General features: G+C 34.6%; 1 protein-coding gene and 1 pseudogene across 2 annotated transcripts; one reads left to right on the top strand and one right to left on the bottom strand.

Moving 5' to 3' along the window:
- Positions 1–2129: 2129 nt before the first annotated feature.
- On the top strand, positions 2130–5892 carry LOC145134868 (bifunctional riboflavin kinase/FMN phosphatase-like). 2 transcript variants are annotated; one of them, XM_079069678.1, is made up of 10 exons: positions 2132–2300; positions 2610–2796; positions 3075–3205; positions 3791–3860; positions 4033–4098; positions 4219–4373; positions 4541–4618; positions 5168–5304; positions 5393–5485; positions 5567–5892. In XM_079069678.1, the coding sequence occupies exons 1-10, from the start codon at positions 2240–2242 to the stop codon at positions 5651–5653; spliced, it is 1065 nt and encodes a 354-aa protein (XP_078925804.1). In that variant the 5' UTR covers positions 2132–2239; the 3' UTR covers positions 5654–5892. The 2 variants fall into 2 exon arrangements, with proteins under 2 accessions (XP_078925805.1, XP_078925804.1); XM_079069679.1 differs by lacking the exon at positions 5567–5892 and having other exon boundaries at positions 2130–2300; positions 5381–5485.
- Positions 5893–8002: 2110 nt separating this feature from the next.
- Positions 8003–9516, bottom strand: LOC145134387 (malonyl-coenzyme A:anthocyanin 3-O-glucoside-6''-O-malonyltransferase pseudogene; annotated as a pseudogene).
- Positions 9517–26049: the final 16533 nt, after the last annotated feature.

The raw sequence follows: 26049 nt of genomic DNA on the forward strand, positions 1-26049 counted from the left end.
TTCTATTTATTCTCATGTCTTTCTTTATCTATAATTTATCTTGTTATTAGCTTCATATTTTATAACAAAGTCTTTATTAATACACAAAATAAAATAGTCTTTACTCATTAAAACTAAACTCATAAGTATTTGTCATTCATGAACCATAATGTAGCGTCCCAAATTCTACAGTAAAATTTCCATTTTTTATTAACAACATTTGTTCCAATTCCAAGTTAAAAAATCTACGCAAAACCATTTTTGTTTCAAAATTTAATCAGAGTACAAACATAAAGGTTATTAATGTGGAAATCTCCAATGGATGTGATATAATCAAGTCGCGCCCTTCCCCTTCCTATTAGAACCTGAAAGAATTTAAACTTAAAACCGTAAACACAAAGTTTAGTGAGTTTTCTAAAAAACCACACTCTATACAAGCAACGGGGCTAGCCTAACAATTATGCTTTATTCAAGCGGGCCCAACCCATCATGTAAATGAGCTCAACCCAACAACATATAACTGGGCCCAACCGCAGAGCATACAAGCAAGAGTCACAAAGATAACATGAATTCAATGACACCTAGTATCCTATAGTATAGTGAGAAAACTTACCTGAATCCCCGAACCGAATCCGACTAATCGAATTCCCAAAGAGTTAGCTACAAGAACCGCCTAAACGATACACAAGCCAAAGATCAGTCTAAAGCTCAAAACCTCCAAGTTTGACAAAAAGTCAAACCAGTCAAAAAGTCAACGATCAACGGTCAAAGTCAAAGGTCAACCAAATATTACAATTGTTTTAGAAAAAAAAATCAAAAAATGTAAGGTCTTTTTTAGGAATAATATAAAGTTGAAGTTTAATCCCAAAAAAAAAACATAAAATATAAAGACTTTTATGATATTAACCCTTCGTATTACAATAAAAAATTTCAAATGATTTGAAGATTTATCATTAGTCAAAGGATCATACCAATTACTTTGACTTGAAAGTTATCAAATGTTTTGGAGATTTATCATTAGAAGGCCACTTAATTGTGTGGCTGTTATTTGCAATTTTTTGAAACTACTAAACTTGTATTTTAAGGACTAAGGTACTGTATTTCCGCATATAACAATTTTAAAAATGATAAAATTATCTTAACTTTATTTAAACATTAAATAAAGAAAAGGGATGTTTCACTCAAATAGATACAAGAAGTTTGTATTCCTTAAGATATATGAGAAATTGTATTAGATAGTGTGAATGTGTCTTTCTATTGCACCCATGTAATCCGATGTAACGGACCAACTTATATTTTCTAGTAACTATGTAAGGGAATTGTGTAATGTGGTTCTTGGAATTCTCCAAGATATATGTAACTCCCACATGCTTCTTGTAATAATTACAAGATACTTCTCTCTAGTTACACGTAATACCAAGAAGAAACATGTCTTTTGTTATTGGTAGCATTGTACGAGATTGTAACTGATTAGAAATAAACCTTCCATCATCCATTATAATATTTTATTTATGAAAGTAATTATTGAATTTCATAAATAAAAGTACAATTAAAGTTTTTCCAACTTTTTTTTAGAACGGCGAATTAGAATATGTCCGAAATTGAACCTATGACGTCATAGTTAGAAACATATTGTTAGACACTTTGTTAGTCAAGTGAGTTAGCCCAAATTATTTTTAATTAATTAACGATCGATAACAATTTGTTGGAGAAAAAAATAATATCTAAGGAGACTATAATAGTCACATAAATTATTTGTTTAAACAGTTGAACTCATTTGTTAATTATATAAAATATTTTTCTTGGAAGCATATGATTTTTTTCCAACTAATTTAGTGGTATTTTAAATTTAAAACAGGACAATCTATTATTCTTTGTCAACCTACCTATCTCCATCCTAAATAACTATTTTTCTATTGTTACATTTATTTATGAAAAAGTTGCATGAACCATAGTCACCTAAGTGTTCGGTGCGTGTTAAATTGCACAACATAACAAAAGTAGCTGTCATATTTAACAAAAATAGAAATTTTGGGTTTATAGTGAAATTATTCAAAAACCTAAGGGTGTATATGTAATTATCTTTCTCCAAATGGAGAAGGCGGGAAGCATATGCTTTCTCAGTTGTGGCTCCCTTTTTGTACCCTTTGCCCTATGCGAATCATTTGTCACATCATCTCAAATCCCCTTATATTGCCTTAATTTCTTCGTCTCCCTTCAATCCCATTTACGATTTCTCAGTTCTCACCACACAATCGCTATGAATGGCAATCGCATCTCTGCCGTGATTTTCGATTTGGATGGCACCCTTTTGAACACAGGTATCGTAGTTCCTATACTTGCTTCATCTTCGTTCTAGTATAACAACGGATTATTATGGTGAATGTAAAATTACTTGCTTGCTTATCCATTATCTGTAATTCAAGTTGAAATAACACATTCAAAGAAGCCCTAATTACAACTTTTTAACTTTTAAGCACATAATATGAGTATCTTAGCATGAATTACCACAACTTAAGCGTAAAGTACAACTAAACATCTCTGGTATTTATGTATTGGTTCATGCTTTCAAATGTTGATCTGTGTAGCTCATAGTTTGTTGTTAAAATTTGGTCTTTTCTGGTTTCTAGAGCAAGTCACAAAGGATCTTTTAAAGGAATTTCTTGCTAGATATGGGAAAGTGGTGGACATGGAGAAGGAAAACAAGAGGATGGGAATGGTACACCATGAGTCAGCAATTGCAGTTGTTAAAGACTATGATCTTCCAATTACACCTCAACAATACACCCAAAACATCATGCCCATGTATCATGAAAAGTGAGCTCTCTTTCTGGTTATTCCGTGTAAAACTTAACACTCTATAAAGCAAACTTGATATGATCTTGGTCTTAGATTATGCATCATTCTTTTTCTTGTTTGGAGGCATTAACTTTAAACATCTGTGGTTCAAAATTTTGTTTGGAGGAGACCTTTACAATCATCATGGTTTTAAACCAATTTAGTTTAATTATGTTTCCATCAATTCTAAGTTGCTAAAAACAGATTTAGTACCATAAGGGGTGATCATGTGTCTTATGCAAGTTGTGTTCTTGTAGGTGGCCTCAAGCCAAACCACTTCCTGGTGTCAATCGCCTCATTAAGCATCTCCATAAACATGGAGTTCCTTTTGCACTTGCTTCCAACTCCATAAGGAAGAATGTTGAAGTCAAAGTCTCTTCCCAGAAAGGTCATGTTGTTTCCTTCTTTTTTACCCTTTTTGTTATTAAGTCTTATCAAACCACATCCTCTTAGAAGATTTACTCACATTCATGTTTACATAGACCTGCATACACATCCACACTAGAAAAATAGTCCTTGTTTCTTTAGTAAAGTTGTATTGTTTTCTTGTTAAATTATCTTCTGATGTGTTTTTTTATCTACTTTTCTTTACACCAATTTCGATATAGAAAATGTCATGTAATCATCTTCCACTATAGTATTTATAAAGTAAGGTATCAAGATTGTTAACAAATAGTGGAAGTAAATATTCATAATGTAATATATGATGATATATTGATATGAATGATGTCCAATGAAAAAGCAAATTTGCAGCTTTTTCTTTTTACACTTCTGCATATGCTGAGGAATAGTGAATCCTTTTAATTGTTTCTTAAAATCATACCTTGCAAGTTCCACATATGTAGGAGCATGATAATTTAAGAAAAACACAAACTTTGTTCTTAATTCTTATTAAGAATTTCTTAAGTATGTTGATGTCTATTGGACAGAGTTTTTTTGAATATTATTTCTTATGGATTTTTTCTTACAATAGGTTGGAAAGAATACTTTTCAGTAATTCTTGGAAGTGATCAAGTCAAATCAGGGAAGCCTTCTCCAGATCTGTAAGCTTTGTAAGCATTTATATGATGATTCTTTAAAAGTTGTTTTTGGCCATTTATCTCATAGCTGAGAGCCAAAACTTGGACATATAAAAAAAAAAGCTTTATTCAAGTATAAGAGAAAGTTCTTGTGACTCACTTTTCTTAAAATGATGAAAATCACTTGAAACATTAGATTCCTGGAAGCTGCAAATAAAATGGGTGTGGATGCATCTTGTTGTCTTGTGATAGAAGATTCTCTGTAAGTGAATTTTGGTCTTTTTCACTTTTCTAAAATATGTCATATTAAGGGGGGTACTTTAGGTATTTGATAGTTTGTCAAAGACTATCAACAGGGTTAACAATGTAATTATATCAACAGGGTAGGGGTTAAAGCTGGAAAGGCTGCAAAAATGCAAGTGGTGGCTGTTCCTTCTATTCAAGATGAATCAGATCAATATTCAATTGCTGATCATATAATTCATTCATTTCTAGATTTTCAACCACAGCTTTGGGCACTCCCTCCTTTTGATGACTGTATATATATATATATATATTTTTTTTTTTTTATCAAGATTCCATGCAAATGCCTTACACCATATTATATATATATATATATATATATATATATATATATATATATATATATATATATATATATATATATATATATATAGTTTGCAATAATAGTTTATCTTTTTCAGGGGTGATGAATGCATTACCAATTGAACCAATTTGTTTCAAGGCTTCATACAAAAATGGATTTTTTCAAGAACTTTCAGGTTTACATTGTTTAAAATAGAGTAAATTACACGAATGGTCCCTATGGTTTAGGGTAATTTGCGCGTTTGGTCTCTAACTTATTTTTTTTAACTCGGAAGGTCCCTACTGTTTGTTTTTGTTACGCGTTTGGTCCCTGTCTTACCTAAAAAGACTATTTTTCCCTAAATTTTTTAATTTATTTAAATAAACACACCTCCAACCCCACCCCCTCACCTTATCTTACCCACCTCATCATTTTTTCCTTTTTAAATAAATCTTTTTAAGTAAGACTGGGACCAACCACGTAACAAAAGCAAACAATAGGGACCAAGTGCGTAACAAAAACAAATAGTAGGGACCTTCCGAGTTAAAAAAGTTAGGGACCAAACGCGCAAATTACCCCAAACCATAAGGACCATTCGTGTAATTTACTCTTTAAAATATACTTTCATTTCCTTTTGTTTATATTGAATCTCTCTTAAAACTTCCTTAAAGAAATTTGGAATATTGGTGTAGACAATTTGAGCAATGTTTGTTGATTTATTCATGTCTTTTGTTGGTTTATTCAGTTAATGGAGCTTCTGATCTTCCTAGTCAAGCATGGGGTGTGTATTTTGGGTGGGTTGAAGTTGACTCACAACAGAGATTGAAGATTATAGTTAGCATAAAATGGGACTATACTTCTGGCTCTTTTGGAAAAACCATTGTGAGATTTCAAACAATTGCATATATAAAATAAAATGCGACTATAAATGAAGATAAACATGTTTAAGAACATGTAGCTTTGATTTCAGGAAGCTTGTTTTATGAATGGAAGCAATGAGCAAATCTATGATGAGCCAATGAAAGTGACACTAGTTGGTTTCATCAGAGGATTCGATACAAAGGTAACTAAATTTATTTGAAAAAAAAATTTCTACTTATATTAGTGTAAGTTTTTTTTAAGAAAAATCATACATGATTTACAGAAGAATTCTTCAAGTGATACTCACATACTTGATCAAGATAAGTCAATAGCAGAAGCTTGCTTGGATTTAGCAGAATATCACTATTAACAGTGCCTAGTGGTGGGAAAAGTTAAACTTTTAAACCATTGCACTGAAATAAGTTCAAATTTATACAAATTATAGAATACATCATCTTTCTGATCAAGAACTGGAGTTGTGTCCATGTGTTTGTGGATGGATCAATGTGATTTGATGTTTTTAAGCTTGAAATGTAAGAGGTCCCACATTTGGGATAATAAGAACATTTGAAATAATATAAATTTTGAGCATTAATGAGTATGATATAACTTCTTGTTATGTATTTTGATAGTTGGAGTAATGGAATGAATTGCAATGTGTAATTCTTTTATGGACATTGCTTTTATTAATATTTCTATTATGGATTGGTGGTTTGAAGGAGTTCGATGATAAGATTTGATGATTTGGTTTGTTCTCTAAGTTCTACTTGCAAGGTAACAAATGTGGGTTATGTATCCTTTTCATTCATTTTTGAAAGAGTTTGAAATACTATGAAAGAGTATGTATTTCAGTGTAAGATGATCATGTGAGTGTTATTGGTTTGTCTATCAAAGGTTCAAAAAAGCGTTTGTCCCCCTCTTTCCAAAAAGCGTTTGTAAGATCAAGCTGAGTTCATGAATCTTTGATTCTTTTAGACAAGTCGTTGGTCTTTTCAATTTTCCTTTGACCTAGTATGAAGAGTAAATGGGTATTTCAAGTTGAAATCCATCCCACCCACCTGTGGACTTTGCCAATATTAATCTAATCTAACAACACGACCTACTATAAAATACCAAATCCAACAAAACCCTCAAAATTGAAACATTAAAACAACACCCATATTACAAATCTAGAAAATAATATTATTAGGCACAATAGTAGTATTAAAAAGGAAAATAATCATTGATAATATACATTCACGAATTACTTGCATTCTCAAGGATCTATGTAGCTTCTCTTTCTCTCTTCATCTTGGGAACTGTTATCAAGACGGGTACATATATCTAATCTAGGATTTCCTCAATGAACATGAAAGTATTCCATATCCATTACTTCTTGAACAACAAAATGCCAACAACACTCCAAAACCATTTTGCAAAATCACTCACAATGTCCACGTAAAACATACCTTCGTGGGCTCAATAACTCCATGTCTTATTGCTTATTGTTGTGTCTTCCTGATGTGAGCAACTTTTTTGCAATGGAACTCCACATAGATCTTTGCTCCCATCATATTTTGATGGATCAATAAGGGTTTGTAGTTGACATCCTGTTTGAATTCGTTGTGACATATTCTATGATAAATTCAAATGATTCAAAAAGGTCAAAGCAAGTCCCACCAACATATTAGAGTCGATAATGGGTTGACTTGGGTTGCCTTCGAGTTCAACCAATTTATTAATTAGGTTGAAGATTTAAATCTAACACAACTTGTTTATTTAAATAGGTTGATATTCGAACCCAACCAAACTTTTCAGATAAACGAGTTGTTATTGGGTTGATCTATTTAAGTATTTTTCAACCCAACCTATTATATAATGGGTTAAACCTAGATAAACACATTTGAAATAATAAAAAACAGTTAACTTTTACAATTTTGTTACAATATCAATTAAGTGACTGGTTCTCCTTGTTCTCCCACTAACCAATTTACCCGAATTGCAATAGTCATTAAGTTTACTGAAAATTTCGATTTTAACACTATGTTGTTTTTTTTTTTAATTTATTTATAAAAATGTCATTACATTTATAATTTTATTTCAATGTCCAAGAAAATGGATGCACATAGAAAATATGATTGGCCCAAAGACAAAGGTTGTGTTTGGCGTATTTTTCGAAAGCTACTTTGAGTAGCTTATTAGTAACTTTATTAAAATTTCCCGAATATACCTTTACTTAATTATAGAAAAATATTTTTCTAAATATTATTTTATGTTATTTTATATATTTCAGCTACCTTATCAGATAGTTTTATCAAACGTCATTTTTTATCAGGTAGGTTATAAATTAACAACTAGTTTTTCAACTACCAGCTACTTTTTAGCTATAACTAGCTTTTGAACTAGTCTGTCAAACATAACCAAAATTACCACCTACTTTTAAGCTATAACTAGTTTTTGAACTAGTCTGTCAAACACAACCAAAATAGACGACAAAAACTTCGACCAACACAGTTGAATGTTTCATTTAAATAGTAGCAAGAGCTAGGGTTCAAGGTAGTAGACGTAGGGTCAACCGAGAAAAAAAAAAAAAAGCTGAAATGAAAGGTTTTATCTGAACGACTAAAGAATTAGGAACAAATATTATTTTACTTCACTCTTTAGAAAAAAGAGAATTAAGATTGATTAAAACTTAAAAAGTACAAAGAAATGAACAAAGAGAAAAGAGAAAAGAGAAAAGTAAGAAAAACACGCAGCAAAGAATATATTACTTCACCTTATTCAATAAATAAAAGGAAAAGAAAGAAAATAAATTTGATGATACTAAATGTAATTTTCTAATCCCTCATTAAATATTGGAATAAACACCTCCATCTCAGTACGCGAAAGGCTCACGCCAATCTCCAGATCTTCATTGGAGTCTTTGCTAGCGTTCAACGAAATCGCCACACTATAATCGATAGAAACTGTTTCATACTTTTTGGGCTTTCCCCATCCAAAATCAGTATCATAAAATTTATGCTTTGGTGTTCCAGTAACAGTTATGAATGTTGGCATCCCTTCGAAGGAAAAGTTGAACCAAGTCTTGGCATCTTTCATGATTCCATCTTCATCATTCAACATCTTATATAAACTCTCTCCCAGTAATTTGGCAGCAGTCACAAATCCTTCTTTTTCAGTTAATATATTTGTTTTTGCCATCGCCCCACATGGTGCTATACAGTTACCAAAGTAATTAGCAGGAATCGCTGGTTCCAGACGTGCCCTACAATCTACGGCAAAGCCAAAAACTTGTAGCTCATCACTGCGTAATTTTGCAAAGCAACTCCAGAAATAAGCACATGCGACTGTAAAAGATGAGACATGTTGTAACGTGGGCAGTTGGGTTGATACCCATTTCTTCATTTGATTGATGATGGGTCTGGTCAACACCAACGTTGTCCGGACATTATCATTCGGTCCAGAAAGGCGTCGAGTCTGATACTTTTCATCAAAAGTATCGAGTTTTGCTCTCTTTAGATATATTTCATCTAAGTCTGGATGATTGATTACTCTATCATAGAATGGCAAACTTCCATTAGCGATAAATAACTCATCTGAACCAGATCTTGCAATCGAAGTCCATGCCTCCAGAAAACGAAACCGAGTGCTTGCATCTCCAAGTCCATGGTGATTGGTTGTTCCAATAGAGAAACCACTATTAGGGAAAAACGTCACCTGAATGGAGAATAATGGGATTGTAACATAATCGATTACTTTTTCAGCTTTTCCAAGGAGAGGTATAAGGGGATAAAACTTATCACAGGCTCTAGGATGATTTCCCACTAGATCGTTGAAATCAAGATTACTCTCTGCAATCGTGACTGAGACAGTGTCGCCTTCTATATAACGAATTTGGGGATTTCTAGTACCTGTAGGATCTATGATCAATTTACCAGCAAAAGGAGAAAAATGGAGAAGTGTTTTAGATAACGAGGTTTTTAGAGTGGGAACAATTGTTTCAATAAACTGAGTTTTAGAGAGCTGTGGTAACTCATAGAAGAAAAGATGGTGAAAGGGATGGACGTGCAGCCATGCCAGGTCGAAAAATGACAAGGGCAGCCACGTCTGAGCTTTGGTGGATGGAGGGGGCGAAACCTGGGACTGTTCTAGCACAGTGATCAAGATGGGAAGAGAAGCCATCTCAAGCGACTCGCTTCGGTGTTTGATTCCCAAGATGAGTGAGCCTCATTTATTAAAACATAATTAATCATGTAGATATGCATCAAACCTCAAACGCCTTCGCTCACGGTCAACAAGGGTAGGTTAAGGTGGGATTGGCTAGAAGACAAAGTTTTAACTGTTGATGCATGCAACGCGAGGTTTATTTATTTATAGTTTGCGAGTAATATATTACCTGGACCCATGGTATTTAAATTTATTTGTCTTGGACCTATGCTATTTGGTATGACATTTTACAAAATTATTTATTTATTTATTTATTTATTTTTTTAATGCGGTCAAAATGATTAATAGATTCTGATATTGAACCGCACCAAAAAATATCGCCTCAAAAAATACACTTATTTAATGAGGCGATTTTCAAACCGCCTCAAAAAATAGCCAAAACCGCAACAACAAATAAACCGGTAACAATGCAAACCGCACCATAAATTGATGAAAACCGCTCCAAATAAGCAAATAGCACCAAAAAAAAAACCAATCCCACCAGAAACCACACTTAAGCCACGGTCATCTCTGCCGCCTGTTTGTTGCCGAGAATACAATCACTAAGCATCACCACTTTTTCTGCCATTAACCACCATCAAGCCTCTCTACATCAACCACCTTCACAACCGAGCATAAACCACCAGCAAACACCATTGCCATCTATCCTACCTTAGCCAGAAACCACCATTACAACCACGAAGAACACCACACATCCCCTGTTACCATCGTTTTTACACCGTTTACCATCTTTCACTTCTTGTAAACAATTCCTAGATCTTCATGAGTTTGCTTCACCTCTAGTTAAACATATCGCCACCTCGGACCACCCTTATGCCACCTTCCATCTCCACCATTAATCACTGAGAACACCTTCAATAGAGTCGTTGCCTTTGCGAAGAACCAGCCACGCACCACCATCTCCTAAATATTTCAATCCATCACCCTTATTCATCCTTAAACTGTCACAACTAGCAAATTTAGGGTTGAGATTGTGATTCATGAACAAACAATTCCTCTATGTAACCTTGTTGCATTAGATTATTGAGATTTAAAATGACAATGCTATATGAAGTTATATACGTGCATATACATAATAAACATTTAGAAGACTAAAATTTGATCAAATGCATCATACATAAATCGGAAATGGATCTTGACCTTAAGATTTTCGAACCAAACAACCCTTGACCGAAGACCCTCCTTATTGGGCCATCTTAGAACCGAGAACCCACATCTTCAAGACCGAAAACCCTAAGGAAGGGTGTTTTCGGCCACCTTAAAACCGAAAACCCCTCCCTTGCATTAAAGAAATAAGTTTTAAATGCATAACCTAAGGAAATGACCACCACTTTGACACCTCACTACTTTTCATGGCTTTATCCATCAAACACCCACACAATACATGCAAATACTCACCATGCACCCACACCATACATGAGAATACACATCAAGTATCCATACAAGCCCCTTAAATAACCATCATGCAAAGACAAAAGAGCTCACCCCTCCTCCATATATATTACGGCCGAGAGTGGGCATCCCACTCTTGCCACTTGATTTCTTTTGCTCACTCACTTCCCTTTTTTCCCAAGACAAAGTCATCTTTTCGAGCATCACCACCTCAAGGTCGGCTCTAGTAGCTTCGGTAAGTTTCTTCATGAACCTCAAGTATTTTCATACATTTTGTTGTCAAATTCATCTTGTTTACACACAAATCTTCATGTGTTAAACCCACTAGGATACTAGCATCCAAGAAGCTCTTCAAAGTTCATCACCTTCATCCTAGGCTCGACATTTTCTCCATCTACCTTCCTACAACTCACGAAAACAACCAAGGTGAGCTTCATACCCCCCAACTTTTTGTGTTTTTCATGCTTTTAGGGGGGGGGGATACAAGTCAAAACCCGTTTACCCAATGGATAATTGCATGCATCAACTTGTTTAAGGATTAATATGTGCTTGAATTGGTGAAATCTTCATATATTTACACCTAAAAATCATGATTCGCAAGGTGTTATGAGTCCATAATATGTTTGTCCTTTGGACATTTACATGCACTATGTCTATTTGTTGAATATGGAACAGTACTTGTATAAAAAGTAAATAATGTTTGCTTATAACATAAAAATCGAAATCTATGTGGTTAATATCTCATTGCTTACTAAAAATCATGATTAAGGTACACACACACTCACACTCAAGGATACACCAAAAACTTATGTCAAAAAAATGTGTTGTCTTTTGGATACCTTCATGTCTCACTTTTCAAATTAAAAATTAGTGCAAGTATTGGTATAAAAATGTTGAAAGTACCAATTGATTCTTTCTAAAAATCGTGACTAGTATGGTAAAAGTTACAAAAGTAAGCTATTTTGAACAATAAGTTTCAATCGGTCAAATACGAGAATTTACAAAACTACATAATTCTTGGAGATTTTTACTAAAAGTAAACTTTTTAGTAAAAATGGTCGAAATTTTAGTCGTCACTGTTTTTGGTGGGTTTAAACCCAAGAATATTATGTTATTTTTACAACATATATTACTACTAGGCATAATTACTATTGAATATTTAGATAGAGTTTTGTAAATAGTTTACACAAAAGAGTATACAAAACAAATTGTTGACAACATAGTTCGCGTGTCATAAAACACAAGTCATAAAACATATGTCATGAAACTTATGTAACGTGTGTCGTAAACCACATATCATGAAACTCGTAAAACGCATGTCATAAAACACATGTCATGAATTTTCGATAGTGAAATCATTTCATTATACAATAAAAGGGAGTCGTAGTTCACGTAAATCTGTTAATGCTCTAGTGAGACATTCACTTCACCGTAGCTACCTAGTGTACACATTAAGTCCTGCATTATAACCAGAGTCTCGGGGAGGGAGAGCGAGATAGTTGTGTATAGATCTATACAGGAATTGACAACCCCACACTTGAGTTGTTCGTTACAGCTAGACGGGCCAGTCTATGGTGACAAATATCTTACCGATTCCGACGCCTGAAGAACATCGTACAGGCATAACAGTCATATCAAGCATGGTTATAATAACTCACTTAGGGATTAACAATACTATCTTGGTTTACGGGAAGCTTACGCTTCACTGGTTTTTTTAAAATATAAAAATGCATACTACCCTTCAGTACACTATTGCATACATTTCGGGTCTTAGGTTTAAGACTACAGATTTCATACAACAGAAAATATTGGATGTTCTGGAATCGTACATTTTACAATTACAAGGAAAAGAAACAAAGGTATATTCTTAGTTTTTGGTACAAAAACTACAAGTCATTTTTAATAGAAATTATCGTATTTTCTGGAAATATACAAACCATTACTAAACAAAGATGTTACAAATCTTTTTCATACAAATATGCTTATGAACTCACCAACATTCAATGTTGACGTTTTTCAAAATGACTTGTATTCTCAGGGAACCACTAAGCAGGTAACTAAGTCTTTGAGAACCGGATTTGCTGCATTTTGAAATTTCTTACTTTTATGTCACTTTTGTGTAACTTATGAACAAATACAGTATGTAAACAATGTAAGTTCGTATTCTCAATGTATGTCGTTTGGGTTGCTATGTTTCATTCATATTCAATTTTTATGATAGTATTCGTTGACGTCATCCGCCCCCGGACGTTTCCGCCGTCTTGGTTCGGGGGTGTGACATAAACAAACCAAACATAAATCAAAAAAAGAAAAAAAGGAAGAAGAAAAGAAATTACTTTCTCTACGTACATGCCATCTCCGACACTAACCATCGAGAACATTAGCCACAAATGCCCTACCTTCGCCGAGAACAAATCTTCGCACCACCGTCTCCTTCATATTTCCAGTCCACCAACTTATTTCAACTTAAACAAACCAAACGTGAAAAAAAATAAGAATGAAAAAAGGAGATCTACTTTTTGTGTTCTATGTGAAGGGGGAAAACACACGTATATGGCATACATACTTAATTGATGCTATCCCCAATCTATATTAACGGAGTAACTAAAATTTAGGAGGGAAATGCAAAAATTAGAATGAATCTTTTAAAGGGAAGTAAGAAACTTTTATTAATGCGGTTTGCAAATCCTTTTTTGATGCGATTTTAATTTTTGTATATATATATATATATATATATATATATATATATATATATATATATATATATATATATATATATATATATATATATATATATATAGGAGGGAAATGAAAATTAGGATGAAAATTTGTAACGTCCCAAAAATTTCAGATAAAAATTGCATTTTTAATTCATTCCAAAACATCTGGTAATCATGTCAAAACAACCAATAGTATCATAGTGAAATAATATCAGAGTACAATTTCTAAAATCACATAATGCGGAAAACATGAACGGATGCGGTATGATCAAGCCAGACCCTTCCCTTTCGAGCTGGAAGTACCTGAAACATAAACTGAAAACTGTAAGCACAAAGCTTAGTGAGTTTCCCCAAAATAACCATACCATACATACATAACAGACAAGCATATCTGGGTGCTTACAACCCCTTCGGTATCTTTCAACTGGTACCTGATATATTTCAACCCCTTCGGTCTCTTTCAACCGGTACTGTGTATATTTCAACACCTTCGGTCTCTTTCAGCTGGTATTGGGTATATTTCAATCCCTTTGATCACTTTCAACCGGTACTGGGTAGATTTCAACCCCTTCGGTCTCTTTCAACCGGTATTGGGTATATTTCAACCCCTTCGGTCTTTTTCAACCGGTATCAGATCTATTTCACCCCTACCACTACCACATAATATTAAATAAAAGAGTCACAGAGACATCAAGAAATACAAGCATTACGGACAATTATAACGAAGACAATCATCACACTACAAGCATAGACGAGTGGGCCGACATTAGTGCCTTCGACCCACGAATACAGTGAAGGAAACTCACCTCAGAATGAAGATATCAAATCACACTCGGGCTCTTGACTCACAAAATCCTCTCACTAGATCACAAGTATAAAACCCTAATTAGAAATTAGGTCAATAATCTAACCCGAGAGTCTAACCCCTAAATTCATACTTAAGAGTAAAAGGCTTCTTAAACCTTGCTGTATTGGGCCTAGCCCATCAAGGCCCAAATGCTACTTACCACGAAGCCCAAATGATAATCTATGACCAAAATGGGCCCAAGCCCCAAAGGCCCATCACAAAAAATCTTACAACCCAACAAGGGTCCAAAGTCCCTAAGTCCCATATATGGCTCGAAATAAGCCCAAAGCCCACTCTGATGAGTACGCTCAGTGTAACAATCAGTATGCCTGGCGTACTCACAACCCTCACAGTAGTGGGACTTCAGACGCATATGCGCAACGTACCCAAGGTACACCTGACGTACGCTGCAGCTGGCCAAAACCTTATTCTAAGGTCTTAATCAGTTAAAACCTAACGTCCAATTTTATATCAAGGCTTATTAAAGTGCATTAAGCCATAAAGTTGCAAACTTTATGCTTTTGCATGCCTAATTGGTGAAAATCTTGGATTAAACCACATTATCTTCATGAAACCACCTTCAATCATTTCATGATTGCACTTAGTCCATCAAGACTCCATTTTTATGCTCTATGGACATTAGAAATACTAGGATCTATCATTATAACCTTCTGGAGTAGCTCATACTCTCAAGAATACCTTAAAGGACCATTTTATGATGAAATCAGCCCTAAACTACAAGCTAACACATGGAGTTATCAAGGTAGAAGCTTTTTACCTCCAATAATCTAGAAATGATGATAAACCGCTAGATCTACAAGCTCTTTCTGATCCAATGCTTCTTCACAACTCTTCTTCTTGTTCTTTTCTAAGCACCACACATACCCAAAACACACATACATGCTCAAACTCTAGAGAAAATGGATTAGGGTTTCGAGGTATGAATCAAGAGGCAAAGGAGGCTAATAAGGTGATGAACTTTAAGGACTTAATGAGCTTAAATAGGGTGCAAACCCTAAAAATTAGGGTTTTCCTCTGGCTTGAGTACGCCCTGCGTACATATGGATACACGTAGCATACGTAGGGGTCACCTCGATTCGCGCATGCATAAGAGTACACTGTGCGTCCCAAGTGTATGCCCATCGTACTCATGTCTAAACCAAGGGTATTACGTGAAATAATTAGCAAAGAGATTAACCTGCCAAGACGGGGGTTAAAATTCTCCCGTACTTGAATCAAACTTTCTCCTCAAAGTCCGCTACCGGAAATAACTCTGGATAGTGCTCCCTCATCTCTTCCTCAGGCTCCCAAATCCTGACGACAAATGGATCCCTACCCCTATAGTGTTAACCACTAAAAAATAACCTTTACTACTCTGCCCGAAATCCGAAATCCCAAGGCCTTGTCGAACTCCTTGACAGACAAACCATTCTGAATCATGTCCAATTTGAATCCACTTCGTAATCAAAACTAACCGTAGACCCTTCCAACCCTGGATTATCTTGTTGTTTCTACCATTCTGAATCATGTCCAATTTGACTCCCTGGTCTCGTACTTACCTACCAATTAACCTATATTCCGGAATTCCAACTAGTTGCTGAGGCTGATAGCCTCACGAAGTCGCACCACACGACTCTTGAACGAGTGTTTATCTGGCAAGAGATGTCTTAGCTCACCCGCCATAATGGCTCTAGTAGCCCTCCTGGTCCAACCAAGGATAACATAACCAACCATTCATCACCGTTGAATCCTTCAATTGAGATTGAGGCTGACTCCCAATCGTGATTCTCAACCCCCTTGCATCAATCGGAAACACGACTCCTATCCCGAAATCAAAAGATTTACACCTGCATTCTGTCCGAAATCCTTCGATTCTTGGGCGACTTTTCACTGAACTGGAAAATATAAAATCCTCAACCCACCGCATCGACTAACAGTCGCACACCTGGTCCTTTTGCAAGTCTCCGAATAAGAGTCCAACTAATAAGGGCTACTCAAGCCTAACCAGCACACAGATGTATTCCAATGACCCCAGAGTCATCTCACTCTAAACATGACCCGATACCTTGCTCAAGCCGATCCTATCGGATCTCACCTATACTACTAAATCAAGCGGCCCTATATTGCCTCAGATCCAACAATCCTCATATCGCTCAAGGATTGGTTCTCCATTAATACCATCCGCCTCGACCCAGGTCTTCACTGATCTTTCCTTAGTCCAATTGACCATTCGAACAAAGGTCTGCCTCATACCAGTGAATGCTACGACTACATCGCAGATTTACAACATTTCCCTAACAGCATATCATCCTTGTCTCTGCTACGGCTACTCTACAGTCTTACAACACATCCATACTGCCATGGATCCACCTATGGTCTTATCATCCATCTACTATACCAACTCTAATCATCATGAGTCAAAACCGCATCCGACTATAACCCAATCAGATGTTCGGGTTATGCTTCGAACCCCAAAGCCTTAAACAGACAAGAACAGGCGGAGAGGTTCTAGCACAACCCTCAACCTGGATCTATCCACGTAGTCACCATGCGTTACTACTAAGGCGTAATGAAACCCTAATATCAATATTGTGCAACCTTTAGACTAAATTATTCTCCCCCACTTGGATTCGATTGCGCTCTTCTAATACACCAAAAATTGATATCATTATTAACGCGTCCATCAGATAAGGGATCATATATTCCTCCATTATAGATATCATATGGACATGAGACATGGATTATAATCATTCTCTCTGTCCATGTGTTGTTTCCCAATTTCGGATTTATGACGATTGACTAATTGAACAAATCAAATCAGTCCAGGCTTGGCCAAGCGCTTAGGGTTGTCATCACTAAATCATCGAGGGGCCCACAGATATCAGTATTATCCCACATTGGGTAAAAGGAAAGGATAAACATTGACTCAAATGCTTGCTTATACTTACTCATCAAATCACATACAACAATACGTTTTATAACACCGAGTTACTGGTGCGTTTACGTATCATCAATGTGTAACCAATTTGTAAACTACAACTCACATGTCTTGGTTTGAAGAATATAAGATATTATCGTCTCACAATCACTCGTGATAAAATTCATGAAGCGATTCACGTGAGCGTGGTTTGGATCCAATACTCAAATCTTATTACATGAGTACTCATAAATACTGCAGCAAACTTGTGTTATGTCTAAACACCTTTAGGAAATCTACAGACCCATTCATGATAGTCTAGCTTCAATACCTACTTCTAAAGTATGATCGACTATGAATAGTTTGAATAACCTAGTTATTTGGGAAGTCAAAACATGCAAAATGAAACACAAGAATAATCGAATCCAATATGGTCTCAAAACTTTTGAATATAAATAAAAAACACCTTTTATTAAATCACCATATTGATTACACATTATTCATTATATAATGTTTCGATTTATCAACTTTATACTTGAATTAAAACAATAGTTATCCCATGCTCCAAGCATGCACACTATGTTTACCTACGGTCATTTCTTTGTGAAATAGATCAATTGAAAACATTTCAATGATGCTCATTTCACAATTCCAAATGCTTATCATAAGTGTAAGAAAACCAAATTCTTGCCATATTAGAATGTGTTATGTTCTAACCTTTATGCAATGATCCTTATGTAAAGTCAATGCACCAAAGCCATAGAGACTTGGACAATGAAATTACAAAGTATTCCATTGGAGATTGATAAAAAAAACAAGTCCAAGGAAGCGAAGTCTCAAATTCAAAGTACATTCCTTTGAACATCCTTCTTGCATAAAAGTTTCTAACCTACACAAAGATTCTTAATATCCAACTCCCATTATGAAAACATTTCCATATTTTCCATATGACAACTCATTATTAGTAGAATCCTGTCTATTTATAATAATGTCGATATGGTCCACTCATTACTATACTTCCAACTGTTCTCAAGCAACCAATCCTCAGCGAACTTTAGATCGTCCTTTACACTTGTTTAACTACTTTGGTTATACCCGGTTCTAGTCCTTTTTCCCTCTTAATGCCCTAGGCATTTGGAAAATTAGAACAAATGAATATTATAGCATATGTAATCGACCCTATACCCGAAGCATATGGGATACGATTCATAATGTCTTACATAAAGACATGATGCTTGACCAGTCTCTTGCTATAATATTTCCATATATATAGAATTTCCAATGTTGAATCATTTCAACATGGTATTCATATATATCTTTGACTAAATTTGATTAAAATATCAATCTAAGCTTTTAGAATTGAAATGAAGTATGAATTCCTCTCCCTTAATTATAACAAAACAACTTTTCAAACCTGCAACTTTGCGAATTTAAACTTTTGTTTTCTATAATTAGCATTGCTAACTCGCAACATTTAACGTAATAATTGTGCTCTTACTAGCATAATAATTACATTCTTACTAGCATAACACTTATGCTTCCACTAGCTTTGACATGTACCCAGAAATAAGTTGGACTTCTAGAAATCAATGCTTGTTGACTTTCTTACTAAAGCTCAGATTTCTGATACAAGATGCTTTGATAAGACTTTATCTAGGCTTCTCAAACTCATACACCTTTCCTTAGATAGCTCACATGTGTGTCTAAACAATTTTAAAACTTACAACAATAAGTCTCAAATGTTTAGATCTTTGCCATTTCTCACAATTCGAACTATGAAGAGGGATGCCGTAATCATAATCGAATTTGAGAATGCAAATATCACAATTGCTATCTCCTTAAAATCTACTTAGTGAAAGCGTTTCCTCACAATCATTTTCATTAATTGGAGAGAAACCTTATGACACTTAGATTTTTATGGTGTATGTGTTCCTATCCATGTGAATTTGTCAAAACCATAATCACAAGACAAGGTTAGTGACAAATCCAAACTCATATGGATTGAACTTGGTCAGTCTTAATTTCTTGCCACCTGGCAGCACAAGGCCTACCATTGCTTTCGGGTTGTTATGCAAACAATTGAGTACTCATAGAACTCACATACATAGTCAACCAACTGGAATGACACAAAAACAAGAATATGTCAACACGATAGGTTACAAACCTCAAGTCGTGTGCTAGTGATTAACAATAGGTTTACTCCTGATTAGTTCTTGAAACTTTCATGATCATTAAGACTCCCACTGACCTCTTGACATATAAGATTCTCTTGTCAAGAAACATTCCTTGACAAACAAATATTCAAGAGTTAGTGCGGAATCTTATCAAGACAAACACTTTACACAATTGGTCTTAGTTGGTCTTTGTTTTATCCAAAACATCACAATTACCAATTTGAATGTGTTATAAACCTACTTAAGATATGTCACTCAATGTACAATCTTGGAGTATAACTCTAAGACTTGATTTTGGAACGAAGTATGATTCATCTATTTTGATTTAACCATTTCAATAATTCACGATTCCTCTTCTTAGCCGTACAAATGCACTAAGATGTCCTTAGCGGATCAATTGTTATATGGTTTCATAATCACTAAGATAATCATAAAAAACGATATTCAAGTACTCTCCCTTCTTTTCAGATTGGAAAAACTTTTATCTTTCTGCCTAATTTGATTCTTCTTATTTGTTCTGCCATACATTGAAACTTTTCCAATGGTTCAAAATTACACTTAATCTTGTAAGTATAAACATATTTACTAAACTTTAGTAAATCATAACGAATAGTCTTATCGTTCTTTATGGTGGACCTGACCAGCGCACAACCAAGTGTACCCGATCCCCGAGTCCTTCACTCGACTCACATATACATGTGAACAGGGAATTAGTCTTAATTTCCCAAAGATGAAGATTCTCATTCGTCACACAATACAAGTTGCATGATTCAAAGTTTCTATCCAACTGAAACTTGGGTGATGAGAATCTTTCCTTATTTGGTAAATTATGACACTACCACAAACGAAAGAATCAAATCCATTTTCCAATATTGCTGTCAATGGAAACATATAAGCAACAATTTTCACAAATTCCATTGTAAGGAAACTTAAAATAAGATAACTTTCAAAAAATTTCTTTATTTATAAAAATTACGGAAAACTTATCCTTACAATGCAAATACATATGAAAATTATGTTTCTAAACATTTCCTATGCAATCTATCACAACTCCTAGCAGCAGCTCAAAAATCTGATCATTGAACCATGCGATCGAAAACCATCTCTTCGCGATCAGATTCAACTTACTCTTCCTTTAAGCTTCCTTTCTTTTCTTCGATCCTACAAAACATCAAAATGTAATTACATTACATCATATATTAAGAATCTCCAAATAGGAACTTAATAGAGTTAGATAGTGGACTTACCTGAAGTAGAGTCAAACTTTTTGATTTTACCATCCTTATGATCCTTCAGTGAAATAGGGCAGCTTCGCAACCAAGGCCCCTTCTCTTGGCAGTAGAAACATATGGATTCTTTGAGAATGGTACACAAGACTATCTCAGACTTAGCCTTTCTCTTTACAATTTGGTCAAGTGACTTGACCATGGTCAATCCCTTTCCATTGGGAAGAGAAAACTTTTCAGGACTTCTAATGTTGTCATTGTCAATGTCCATGGAAGTTTGGGAGATTGATCTTCCAGACAAATTTTGCATTACTAGTGCGTCAAATCATTGTTGATTCAGCAGCAATTAGCAAATAGGTAAGATCAGTAAGGGACACGTCGCGTTCTGTCATATAGTAATCTTTAATGAACTCACTATATGACTTAGGGAGTGACTGAAGAACCAAGTCAATAGCCAGCTTCCTTGAGACATCGACTCCTAACATTCCCAACCTGTCAATGTGTGACTTCATCTCCAAGACATGTGTACACACAGACCTTCCATCTTGGTGTTTTGCTTGAGTGACTTTGAACTTTTCAAGTCTTTGAATTTGTGGGTTAGGGAGAACTATTAGAGGAGGTGGAGGAAGTGAAGTATGATTTCTGGGAATATCATCTCCATTAGGAAAGCTTTTTCCATAAGATTCGGAAGAGGGATGCCGTAATCCAATTGCAAACTATTTGAAGGTAGGTAAATGACGATTTACCAATTTCCACCATGAAAAAAGGAAATGAATATTAGGTTTTAAATGGATTGAAATTCCTAGATCTTTTGAGATTCATTGAACTTTTCAATGGCATGTTTAATCTCAATTATGCCCTCTCAAGTTTGTGACTAGGATGCCGAGGATCACAAACAAGGTGGGAATAACTATGCAAATTAGCTTGGTACACTTAATGATACAGATCATCCAATCAATGTGCCGGTTAACCACACACGCTCCATTGTTCCATGATTAACATTAAGCTACCCTTTGCCACACATTGTCAGCCCAATATTAGTGTGCCGGTTAACCACACACGCTCCACTAACGACTTAACAAGGTGCAAAGTGCAATTTCATGGGATAGCACCAAATTCACATTTTTTTTCATAACTAACTAATGTTGGGAATTTATCAAAGTTTCGTTACTTTATATTTTTATTATACTTTTAATGAAAGTTTGTGTCCTATCATACCCGTTCGTCTAACGACCCTCCACTAATCAAGGAAGCGGTGGGTGAGAGTGGACACCCATTCAACCGCCATTTTATAGGAAGTTTCCTTATACCCCCCTTATAGATTGGCTTCGTGAATGAGGTCTACTAACGGTAAGACTGACCTTTTAATTATACATATATAATATATTAGACTTTTAATTTTATATAATATAAGGGTGTATTTTAAACTTTTAAAATACTTGATGGTTTAATCTATTAATAAAATATACTCTTAATTTAATTAAACTTAAACCATATGATTATTGATTTAATAATACTCTTTTAATTAAACATTTAATTAACTATTAATAAAGTCCATAAGAGTTAATTGAACAATACAAAAAACATCAAGATGCTAAATCAAATTAAAACTATTTAATTAATTTTAAGTTATAAACCCATGAGTTACATTTTTGAAAACTTTTCAAATTCCTAGGGTTTCTATGAATTCAATGTTTTTTAATTGAGACTTTTCAACTTTTAAAACTTGAGGGCAAGTTTTATAATTCTTGAAAAACTTTTGAACTCCATAACTTAAGATTTATATTACATAAATGAGACTTTCCAAGTTCCATAACTTGAGGACAAGTTATGAAACTCTTCAAGACCTTTGGACTTCAAAATTTAATGGCTAGACTTGTAACCATTCATGACTCTTGAATTCCATAACAGAAAAAGTTAATTAGTTTTATGAATGAGACCTTTCATATACATAACTTATGGAGGTTTCACAAACTCTTTAGATCAAACATTTAAACTAATAAAAATAATCATATTATTTTATCTTTTAGTAAATTGACCTAGTTCAATTCTTCTAGCAAAATGATTCAAATTTTACAAATAATTAGTTTTTCATAAAATCAAGTAATTATCTTAAACTTTGACAATCATCAAGTTTTTTGATGGGGATAATCATTACCATATCAACAAAATCAAATTTTATGAACCAAAACATTTTGTAGTAATGATCCTAATCCAAAACAGGCCAAAAACTCGAAAAATCTACAGTATGGCTGCTCAACTCGACGAGTGCAATATCCAACTCGACGAGTTGATGAACATAAGAGCCATCTCGTCGAGTCCACTCATGGGACTCGTCGAGTCCATCAGACATAATGCAATTTTTGCAATTTTTCAACTTTGAACAATTAGCTATGCATGAATATAACAGAAAACTACCCATGGCTCTGATACCACTGTTGGGTTTTAGTATACTACAACATCCTATGGTGTACATACAACCCTAACAATTTTGATTCTAAGTTTTCTCTAATTATACATGCAATAAAATATCCAAAGCATAAAGCCTACAACTAGCATGACACATGAAGCATAAAAGTAAGTTAAAAGATTAACTCTTTGTTGTAGCTTGTAGGAATTGGTCTTTCAAGAGCCTAACACCTCAAGTGTGATGTCTCAAATGTCTTATAACAAACCAAAAACAAGAGGAGGACTTTGAGAGAGAGTTTGGAGACTCAAAAATGTGCAAGGCTTTTCTTAGAATCACTAGTGCACATTTTTGGCTTAAGGGTTACATTTATATAGTGTGGAATCCAAGAGTTAAACCCTAATCCACTTCCTTGGGCCTTAATCCAATAATCCATATGATAAGCCCTTTGGAGTAACTCTCCATGGAATTAGTCCATTACTAATCAATATGGATTATTAGCCCAAACTATATATATGTATCATTGATTTACTTTAATCAGTCCCCGTTAATTTAATTAGTCTCTTTTGATCACTAAATTAATACCAAATTAATTCTTGATCAATACTAATTAAATAATATGATTTCTCTTATTAATATATTATACTTATAATATATTAATAAAGCACATTAACCTCTTTCTCAAATATCCATCCTATCAAATTGTTCCAGAGTGTTACAACCCAAATGAACCATGCTGTATCGGGTCAAGTACATACCAATTATAGTTATGGGCTTAGACACATAATCCAACACTTTATACCTATCAATCGCGATAGATTTTCACCAGCTCAAGTTTTAATATTCTCATGAACTAGACGACTACTGAATTTAAACCCACAATCAAACCCATTCCTCATCGCCTTGAAACCATGAACAACCATTATATATCCTGCATTTAGACCTGCCATGCCCACCGTGTGGATTACTTGAATTCTCGCTGATACCACTAAAAATCAGATCAACTGTTGATATTTTCTCACTTTAATATTGTTTTGATGATGGCCGATGCCTCCCACATCGAAATCCAAAACTGGCTTCCCCAATTATTGTTGGGTTTTGAGCATTCTAACACTCCTATGGTGTACATGCAACCCTAGAAACCTTGGATCTATGTTTGACTAAGATACATGCAAAATGATTTTCCAAGGTTCATAATCCTATCTAGCATACATGGGGATCTTTTATTCTAATAGTTAGTAAGAATTACATACCTCTTTGTAGCTTATATTCCTTTGAAACCTTGTGAGCCTAACACCTCAAGTGTGATGCCTCAAATGCTTCACACAACACCAAGTACACTTGGAATAAACTCTAAGAGAATAAGAACACTTGGATTTTCGGCTAGCCCTCTTTGATTCACTCTAGTCGCCGAAAATGGTGAATAATAGCTTCTTTATATAGTATGTTACAATTAGGGTTACACCATGTAAACCCTAATTGTCATGACCTTTCATTTCCATGACCCATGGGTTATGTAACCCCCATGGAGCATCTTATGGGTTTAACCCAACTTGGTAATCCATGGAGCCTTGGCCTACTATATAAGTTATGGATGATTGACACAATCAACCCATATATTTAATTAGTCTTCTTTTGATCACATAATTAATTCTAAATTAATTATTGATCAATACTAACTAAATATTATTATTCTTATTATTAATATATTAGAACTTATAATATATTTATAAACCATAAGTGTCTTATTTCTCTCATTTAGTCTATCCAAGTGCATGATGCCATGCAACCCAAATGGACCATGCCGGGTCGGGCCAAGTACATACCAAATATAGTTATGGACTTAGACACTATATCCAACAGTCTCCCACTTGGATAAGTCTAATAACTATAGTTGCAAGTATGACTTCAGGAACCGATCAGCAATCGTAGCTCTTTCAAGGTCTCTCGGAACTGAGAAGATGATGGTGTGCCATTTTAGATAAGTGATCATATAATCCTCTGTTCTAGATATCAGCCGGACAAACACATGGAACAATGTCTTTCTATTGTCTAGCAGTTGTTTCCCGATTTCCGATTTGTTTGACATAGAACTTAATTGAACACATCAATTTAGTTCTGACCGGGCCCGGTACATGGGTCAAAACAAAATCATCGAGGGGCCTAGATATCGCTTCTAATCCAAGAAGGAACAGATAAACTTCGACTCATATGTTTGCTCTACTACTTGTTGAATTACACACAAAGGTACGTTTTATAACATCGAGTTACCAATGCGTTTTCGTACAATCAATGCATAACCAACTCATAGGTAACAAATCATATGTCTAGGTTTGAAGACTTATATGATATTACCGTCTCACGATCACTCGAGATAAATTCCATGAAGTGATACCAGTGAGCGTGGGTTGAATCCAATACTCAGAACTTATGAGCACTCATGAGTGTTGTAGCCCCCTTTGTCCAACATCTTGGACCTCTACAAACCAACCCATGACAGTCTTGATTCATATGTACTTCCAACATATGATTGACTGTGGAGAATTTGAATAATATGATATATACTATAACATAATTATTCTGGAAGTCAAAACATGCAAAAATAAATACTAGTAAATGATTGACAAGAGATAGCAACACTTTACTCATAAATAACAACTTTTATTTATCATCAAATGCCAATTACATTTTACATATTTCAAAATTATCTAACTTCTAAAAACTAATATCATCTCTTAGCCCTATGCACCTAGCATGCTGAAGATGCTTAACCCTACTCAGTCCCTTCGTGAGGGGATCTGCCGGGTTCTCATATGATGATACCCTCTTTGCCACGAGGATTCCTTCTTCTATTCGATGTCTGATGAAATGATATTT

The sequence above is a fragment of the Lactuca virosa genome, chromosome 8 (genome assembly GCF_052849685.1).
Source record: "Lactuca virosa cultivar CGN04683 chromosome 8, Lactuca_virosa_CGN04683_v6, whole genome shotgun sequence".
Lineage (NCBI taxonomy): Eukaryota > Viridiplantae > Streptophyta > Magnoliopsida > Asterales > Asteraceae > Lactuca > Lactuca virosa.

Coding starts and splice junctions, on each gene's coding strand:
- LOC145134868 (XM_079069678.1), top strand. CDS start 2,240: ATGAATGGCAATCGCATCTCTGCCGTGATTTTCGATTTGGATGGCACC. Junction 3,861..4,032: donor GGGAAGCCTTCTCCAGATCT/GTAAGCTTTGTA, acceptor TTGAAACATTAG/ATTCCTGGAAGCTGCAAATA. Junction 4,619..5,167: donor ATTTTTTCAAGAACTTTCAG/GTTTACATTGTT, acceptor TGGTTTATTCAG/TTAATGGAGCTTCTGATCTT.